This window comes from Gossypium hirsutum, chromosome D05 (genome assembly GCF_007990345.1).
Source record: "Gossypium hirsutum isolate 1008001.06 chromosome D05, Gossypium_hirsutum_v2.1, whole genome shotgun sequence".
Taxonomy (NCBI): domain Eukaryota; kingdom Viridiplantae; phylum Streptophyta; class Magnoliopsida; order Malvales; family Malvaceae; genus Gossypium; species Gossypium hirsutum.
The window spans coordinates 38032888-38041660 of record NC_053441.1 but is presented as its reverse complement, the minus strand read 5'-3'; the positions used below and the strand labels follow the sequence as shown (position 1 = coordinate 38041660).

At 35.1% G+C, this 8773-nt stretch overlaps 1 protein-coding gene across 2 annotated transcripts; it reads right to left on the bottom strand.

Annotated features, from left to right (window-relative positions):
- Nucleotides 1–347: 347 nt before the first annotated feature.
- LOC107903967 (endoplasmic reticulum metallopeptidase 1) lies at nucleotides 348–8773 on the bottom strand. 2 transcript variants are annotated; one of them, XM_016830202.2, is made up of 21 exons: nucleotides 8210–8767; nucleotides 7892–7977; nucleotides 7672–7773; nucleotides 6688–6794; nucleotides 6497–6597; nucleotides 6113–6200; nucleotides 5849–5937; nucleotides 5484–5623; nucleotides 5229–5391; nucleotides 4974–5109; nucleotides 4724–4820; nucleotides 4500–4629; nucleotides 4083–4142; nucleotides 3871–3989; nucleotides 3151–3275; nucleotides 2545–2769; nucleotides 2210–2370; nucleotides 1429–1592; nucleotides 1222–1304; nucleotides 1047–1132; nucleotides 348–556 (listed from the first exon to the last, which is right to left on the bottom strand). In XM_016830202.2, exons 1-21 carry the CDS (start codon nucleotides 8420–8422, stop codon nucleotides 413–415), a joined length of 2619 nt encoding a protein of 872 aa, XP_016685691.2. In that variant the 5' UTR covers nucleotides 8423–8767; the 3' UTR covers nucleotides 348–412. The 2 variants fall into 2 exon arrangements, with proteins under 2 accessions (XP_016685691.2, XP_040950715.1); XM_041094781.1 differs by lacking the exon at nucleotides 348–556 and adding an exon at nucleotides 563–935 and having other exon boundaries at nucleotides 8210–8773.

The window sequence follows — 8773 nt, the reverse complement described above, 5'->3', positions numbered from 1 at the left end:
TAATTTTTAGACAAATATATAAATTCCATTTCGTTCCTTAGGGTGCTGCAAATTTGTATAATTATAATAAAAAAAATATTGAATTTGAATTTTCTTCTAAAAAAACCCATGAGATTATTGTTAGTTTAAAATTCTTTTGAGTGCTTATTGTTAATGAGTTTTTTGCATGGTTAGGTTTTTTAGAAAATGAGAATATCCTTTTTCCAAAATATAAATAAAATTGCTGAAGTACATGCATAACCATACTCTCAAGCTCATTATTTTTAATATTTTTTTATTAAAAATACACTTTCCATTTAAAAAAAAAACAAAAACAAAATTGCATCTAGCGGCCTGAAAGCTATATATGTATAAACATAAAATAAATAAATATAGGGATATAAAATACACACACTGGTCACGAGTATAATGGCTAAAAGACATAGGTGGACAGAAAACTGGAATAAGCAGTAACATCTGCCCATCCTGGGAATACTGATTTCAACTTCTTCGCTTCTTCTACCAAATTTTGGTCAAGCACTGCCACATCCACCCTTATATCTTCAACATTTCTGCCCTGCAATCCCCAGTTTGTCAGCTAAATTAATCAACAAGTCCTCCAACTTTACAGTTTTATGAATCTTAAGTAAGCCCCTACACTTTTATGGAACCTAAATTGGTTCATTTCCATCTAAATAACCCTTTATTCTTTAATCTTATATTTGGACTTACTCTTAACCTACTTTAGCTTTTCATCTGGAAAAAGAAAAGAAGAGCTTGTTTGGGTGCAAACAAGGAATTAAAATCGGATTAGAAACCGTCTACTTGGTCCTGTTTTTGGATTATGAACACAGATTAGTTCAAAAGGTAGAATTCTGCAGTTGTAGGATTTGAATCCTGAAATCTGCAAACCCTTCCGGTATTTCCAAGCTGCGGCCTTCTTTGTACCAATAAACCTTATATATGTATAGGTGAAATAGTTTAGGGTTTTCTTTTAGCTAAGTTTGTCTTAGTGCTTGTGGTGGAGGATCAACATTGATGCAGATCTCATAAAATAGAAATTGTACCTCTAACCAGAAGTTCCATTTTTCACGACTGGATCCAGTAAGTCTGCATATGTACGAGGGTGGACCACCTTCGGCGGTTTCCGGGACTGCAAAATTTATCAGTACAATGAAAATCATGAAAACCGGATTAAGCTTAAATGCAAAAGTCAAATAGAATTAAAATCATTTCACATACCTGGTAGCTTAGTGTCAGCAAATGACCAACTGGATAAAGGACCTGTAATGTTAAGAACTGCAACCCATACCTCCTTTAAGGAACTGCAAAGATGAAAATATAATATATAATAATGTCATTAAAACGTAAGAATCTGCATCATCAAATTTCTACTGTATGTATGTTCAAACTGAAAACAGTCTGAAGATTTTGAAAGCCTTGACTCACCCTAAGGAAAGTTCCAAATAAACTCTCCGAGAGCCATCACTAGACATTGTTTGTGGCTTATTAGTATACAAATGAGGAAACTGTCTGTATTGCTTCAAAATCTCATCACTTCTTGCAGGGAACTGCAAACTTCTTGAGAACAAAAAGTTGACTGGAAAAAGTGTCTGCAAAGAAACAAAATTTCCGTTTGTTATATAAACATATGATGTGTTCTCAAAGTTCTTCCATGTATTTGAGGGAACTTAGAAGATCATATCCCCATATCCACCTTTGAAAATGTGTCAGGTATGAATACTTCAAGAGAAATGAAGAGTCAGAGTGCGTTATTGTATGTAATAAACTTTAATGAGTGAAAAATATGAAAGCACAAGTGAACTAATATGAAGGACACATAAAACCTTGAATTGAAAATCAAATAAAGACAGCCATGAAAGGAAAGTAAACATTATTATGGACAGACCTTCAGGGAAGCCCTGAAGAGCCTTTCTATATATTATTAAAGAATTGTGTAGAAATCATTTGGCTTAGGGTCGAAAATTAACAGATATACAGGGAACTTCCCTTCTGGAAGTTAAAAGAAAATTATATGACACCAAACTAGCCCTGGAAGCTAGCGGCAAAAGGCAATTATGTAATGAAGATGCACGTAAGGAACCAACCATTGCATGCATATGGATCAAAGTATCAAAAGGGATGCTATTTCTTCTCTTCCTAACTGACAAAATATTATGGTAATGAGAAGTTTAGAGAAATATTGGCACGAGAACTACAGATGACATACCAAAAAAGTCCGTTGGTTAGACATTTTAGCGGTTTCAAAAGAAAACTCAGGACCAATGTTCAATTCCTTTGCCACTACAGGTGCATATTTAAAAAGAAACAGCAAAGAGTTGGAATCCACCACAGAGAAGTCATAACTTGAATCAACAATCCGATTTGCATCTGTCAAGGCCAGAATGGTGTTTAGAAATAACAGCATTAATATTTTACAACATAGGGAATATTAGAGTTCTAAACATCAACCACAGTTCAAGTCATGAACATCACTAATAAAACGAATTAGCTTGTACTGGATTTCAAGAGGCTTCTGAAAAGCAACTGTAGATTCTTAAATACCTGCAGTCAGAAACGTATGCTGGAAAACAACTCTCTTAGGTGCATCTCTACTATACGGAAAGAACTGAGACGACAAAGCCAAAGCAATCACACTAAGATGTAGTAAGAATTGCAAGATGGATGACCTGGCTAACCATTTGCCACAAATAGGCATTAGGGGGCCCATGCACCAACTGGTAACAACACCAACTATTGCTGCCACCACGATATCAGGAACATAATTCCCTGCAAGCAAAACACTGAAGATCACTGGATTTTTCATTGTGGATTTATGAATATCAATGTCGCTCATACTCGGGTGAGAATGTTAGATGCCAATATGCATCTGACACTGGAATGTTTAATATATTTCAAGTTTTTTCATGCATTGGACGGTCATATCTCCATATCCTTTTCTGGATATGTGTCATACACAGGTATGTATCTGGCAATGGTATGTTTAAACTTTTTTTCAAGTTTTACATGTAAGGTCATATCTCCATACACATGTTCGTATATGAGTTGGACACGAGTACTTCAAGAAAAATGAAGAGTTAAGAGTTAGATCCATATGCACCTTATAGAACCAAAATAAGGTATGAAGTATAATATTTGAGGAGAACTAACCATAAGGTGGTGGAAGAGAGCCCATCATACCCATCTTCTCAATCAAAAATTGAACAAGAAACCCACCAAAATAAACAGAGTATGTAAGGCATGGAATTAGAGGTATCACATAAAAAACCGTTGACCTGAAAGAAATAACATTATCAGTTTACCACTATATTAATAGTCCTTCGAAGTACAACATAGAAATTTAAGACCAAAGAAATATGTACACAAGTGAAAGACAAATTTTACTTCCGAAAACGAGAAAAAACTTTGACGAATAAAAATAAACAATGTCAAACCTCCAAATCCGAAGCTCAAAGAAATGAAATCGTAAACAGAACTTTGTCATATCATAACTTAAAGTCATCGGACCAAAGTTCACTTAATTTTATTGACAAATTTAAGGTACAAACTTAATAGGTCCTGGAGGTTTAGTTTCCATAATACCGAAACAGATTGCTATTTTCCATCATACCTAAAATGCGGTTCTAAAAATGGGTATAAAGAGAAGGCACTTGAAAATCGAACTAGTATTTATGAGATAGTGTACAGTTTTATCATTACATTTTTTCCTTGATTTTCAGTAAGACACCAAAGAGGAGATGCATGGGCAGTACAATGACAGGCATGAAGGAGGAAAGAGAGAGGGATTGAGAACTCCGCCGAATAAACGCTTGGAAAAAGACTACCATATGCTCATAGTTCATGCAATTGCAAATTCATTGGAAATAATACCTTGCCAATTGACGACCACAAAACTTGATTGATAAGCAAAAGGAGATCCATGCAAGAAGCATAGACGCAGATGTAAAAAAGGTCAAGAAACCCCCACTTAACCCAGCTAAAAGATAAGCCTGCAATTTTAGAGTTGTTCATAGATTTGAGAAAATCAATAAAATGGAAACCCATGATTTGAACTAGCAAATGTCAGTGATCACACCACGTACCAAAGTTAATGAAGCATAAAATCCAAATGCTCCCCAGAATCTTGCCTCATCAGATAGTGCCTGTAAGATTCATTTAGTCATATACTTCTTCAGCAACCACAAACAATTTTACTCAAACATTCTAAAATCGTTGCGTGCATCATAGCTGAACTGGACATAATATGATTTATACATGAGTAGGCAAGATTCAATCTATTACCAAGTCTTCCAGATCCGCTTAAAATTATATGTTTGGCATCTCAGCTTTTATGTGAGATTCATGTTTGCAATAACTTAAATGTTGGGAAATTTTACAGGATATAACAGTATGAACTCCTACATGACAAAACCATGTGGAAAATTTTTGTAGAAGAAGAACATGCAATAAGCTAGGTCTCAGTCAATTTATTAAACAAAATTTGCATCTACAAAGTTTACCTCCTTTGACACCTTGAGAACTGAAACATTTTGGGAGAGGGGAAAACCACGAAAAACCGTTCTTGGAATTAATAGACCAACAAGTGAGATGGGAATGAACATCATGAAAGCCAAGAAAGGATTCGCAAACCTGCATACAATTTCAGTGCATCAACTGATATTTCAAACATTTGATCATTCAATCACTACCATGTTAATATTCTAGCTTGAGATGTACAACCAACCAGTTCATTCCATAACTAGAAACTAGCAATCTCAGGATGGAGAATAAAACTGGGAAAATTATAGCCAGCATAATTCCAGTAGCATGGAGGATCATTCCTGCATAATAAAAAAAATTTGAAATTTTTATGGCATTATAATATAGCTTGAAGAGAACTAGAATATGCTATTAAGAACTGAGAAGCAAAACTTATTAAAGGGAAATTGTTGATTAATTAATTAAAAATGGATTAATGAGCTGTGGTCATTTACCTTTGACAAAATCATAGAAGGTTGCAAAACAACACCACAACCCAGAATAAAGAAAACGTGAAAAGAAAGGCATAACAAGAAAGATGATGACGGGAATGCCATGAAGTACCATAGCTATCCTTCTTGAGTAGAATATCTGAAACATTCATAACCAAAATAAAACAATTTATATACCCATCCTTGACGATAGACAAATATTATCCAAGAATTAATAATTCTCGATCAAAGTGCGTATTATACACATACAAAACTTACCATGAACCAAGCTAAGTAATCAAAGAAAACAGCTTGTCCATCATCGTTTCCATTACTGACACCAAGGGATTCTCTTTGACGAGCATTTCTAAGCTTAGCAGACTCAGCAAAGGCCTTAACCGCACTATATAAATTATCTCCACGTGCTTGCATGCTACCAGGTCTGCATTGGAAGCAGAAGCAAGTGCTTAATACCAAAATATGTAAATTTCCCATAAACGAATCCTATACCACAGAAGCAGATGTAATGCATACACTAGTCTGTCCACTGTATCATAGTTAGTATGGTAATAATAACCACCAAGAAGAAAAATAATATCCAGACCAGGAATACTCCCATAATCTTCTGAAAACATCCTGTAATCCGTATCTCCAGGAATAACAGGGAAAACATCCTGCAAAAATAACGAAAAATTCATAATTGTCTTAGTTACACCATCAATATAAGCAGAATAGGAACTGAGTATACAAATTTCAGGGTCAGCAAAAATAAAATATGATGTGACAGCCTTCACAGGGAGACATGTTTGAACTATAAATGAAAGGAATACTGTAATATAAGCAGTCCAAGAAAATAAATGCTAATTGGAGCATAGATATATAAAAGAATGAATTAAAACCTGGGCTGCACTATGTGCCATGGGATAAATTGCTGATTGAGCATAGACGGAAGAAGGCCAAGAACCAGGTCCAGATTGGCAGACTAGATCTGTAGTGTCAACAAATACGTAATTTATGCATGGAAAATAAAAATGGAATTTCACAAATGTCTATAGACAGAAATTTTCAATATTTATCCTGATCAAGGTCATTTTAAGAAATGATATGATAACGTTCTCATGTCCCAAGGAAACAAAAAACAATAGCATTGGTTTATATCCTACCAAGACCTCCTGTCCCAGATGCTTCCACATTTATAAAAGCTCCTATGGAATCACGCCATTTATGTGTCCTCATGAAACCATGTGCACCCTAAAATATCAAAAGCAACATCGTTTCATAAGTCTATATGTAGGATATTCAACAAGATCTGGATCTTTCAGCAAAATTAACAAAATACTGTCAGCATGCAGTTTGATTTTGTCAGTTTGATTTACATTTCCCATTCTTCCAAAAGAATGAACCAAGTTTCTTCTTCGACATGTCCCAAAATATGAATTTCAAGTTTCATAATCTATCACTCATGACAATTTTTTTTTTTTTAAATTGCAGCAATCTCAATTGAAATAATGCCCCACTTTGAGACAAAGAATTAGTATATTCCTTACCAACAAAAAAACTTCTTCTGCACCATTGAATAAAAAAATTATAGGCCGAGGTGGAACCCAGCCAGAGTCTATGGTTAGCCTCGCAATTTCCAACAACGATGCTGCAAAAACACAAAGCATCAGGAAGATGTCTTCAATAAAATAGTCAGTGTAGCTTCAGCAATCAAGCTAAAAATATTCAATGTACTTACCAACACATGAAGCACAATCACCAGCACCGGGAGAACCAAGTGGACCATCAAAATGAGCATTCATTAAAACTGACGGATCGGTTTCTTGTGAATCTATTGAGGATATCCTGTCATTATATAAAAGAGAGAAGGTAATGTTATTCGCCAGAAAGGTGCATACTAAAACAGACTGCTTCACTATGTTCAACTGCAAAGATGCAAATGCTTATTGCCTATTAAAGCATAAAACAAACAAAATTTTGGGAATCTTAAGCCTAATAAATCCTTTGATATTGACCTAAGAGATGAAACACCATTTACTCACCACTTCTAGAATTCCTTAAACGATGCTATCAATAACTCCTTTCCCTCATTTTCATGAGGCGAACACATTAAAACTCTCCAATATGATGTTCAAGTTTTTAAATCCATAGCCAAGCTTAAAATAACAAGGTTTCACACGCTATTTAGACACCCTAAATGATATAGCAGATGCCCGTGCAACCAATGTTACGCAGATTTGGGAGATTGTGTGAATAAAGGTATCTAGAACATGTATTTTTAGATTTTTCTAGGTTTTTACATATATTAGAAGGGTCCTTTGAAGGTCATATCCCCATACCCATGTCTGGATATGTGTTAGAAACAAGTGTAGGACATGGGTACTTCAAGAAAAATAGAGTAAAAGCAACCACAACTATGGCTTAGTCTTGATTTATAAAAGAAGCATTTTCACTATAAAGAGAACATGGATTTTCCCAACTATTATTTTTTTATTAATCATTACATTTAAAAGGGATTCAACAAAATGGACGGCTGTTTTGTTAAGTGAACCCATCATTGAAAGTAGCCCCTACTTTCATGCAAGGGATGCTTACAATAAGCAACAACTGATGCAGGCAAAAGGAAGGTAAAGAAATCTCCTAATCATTCCCAGGAAAGATTGACATAGTACTACAATATAAATCAAAATCAAAGGAACCCTATTCAGTTTCAGAGATTTACCTCATCAAAATATTTGTATGATTTCTATAACCAAATGATATACCATGGCCTAAGAACATCATATTGAATGACCCACCAACAACATTCTCTTCAATCTCAATCCTGCAAATTAAGGAAATTAAATAAAGTTAAAGCCAGAAACTTTGAACAAATTTAATGAAAAATATAAAAACCCAATTTGAAACAAAACAATTCAGCCTTAAAACAAGTGTATACAAACCTGAAATTTGACCCAGCTCTCTCCTTCAATCTTTCCAACTGTGCCTTAATATACTCTGCTGCTTCTCTCAAACCCTGACGCCCTTCCTATTGAACAAAGAAAATCCATAATCACTAACATAAAGTCCTACTCTACCACAGCAATAAATTTGAATTTTCTTTTCCATTTCAACTACCCCAGAGGTTACCTTCAATCTAAGCAGTGAGAATAAACTAATAAGAATAGTAATGATTTAAAACTATCCAGTAAAATTGAAAGGAAAAAAAAAAGAGTACAGGACATGATGGAAAGAAAGTTCAAAGAGATAAGCCGACGCACTTGACGACCATCGATTTCATGGGCTAAGACTCGAACATGCTCGATAGCTCTGGCTTCAGAGAAACGATCGAGAGGCGCGTCGATCCCCAAAGGCGTGATGAACTTGGTGTACATTACGGAGTGAACAAGGATGGACATGAGACCATACATGACCGCCAATGAGAGGAGGAATTTAAACCCCGAAACATCTGTGCCATCGAGCCTTAGCGCCATTACCTAACCCAAAAAAGAAAACCCAAAGCTGAACGTCACAGCAGTATTACCTTCCCCTTGTTTTTACCTCAAAAGAAAGCACGGAAAAGTCAAAAGAAGGGTGTATAATGGAGAAGGGAAAGAGAGAGGGATGAAGTTAAAGGAAAGTGTAGAAGAAGGTAGCTGGGGGTGGTTTTGTTTTGTTTTGTTTGTATTGTGTCAACACAGCAAAGCAGAGAAGAGAGAGTCGGGAAACTTGAAGAAAACGTTGTAAACCGTTTACATTATTAAAACTGTTGGAAACACAGCACAGCAGAGGAGGAGAGACAAACTTTGTTTTGTACTTTTGTTTTAAGAAAAGCCGTCACTAAA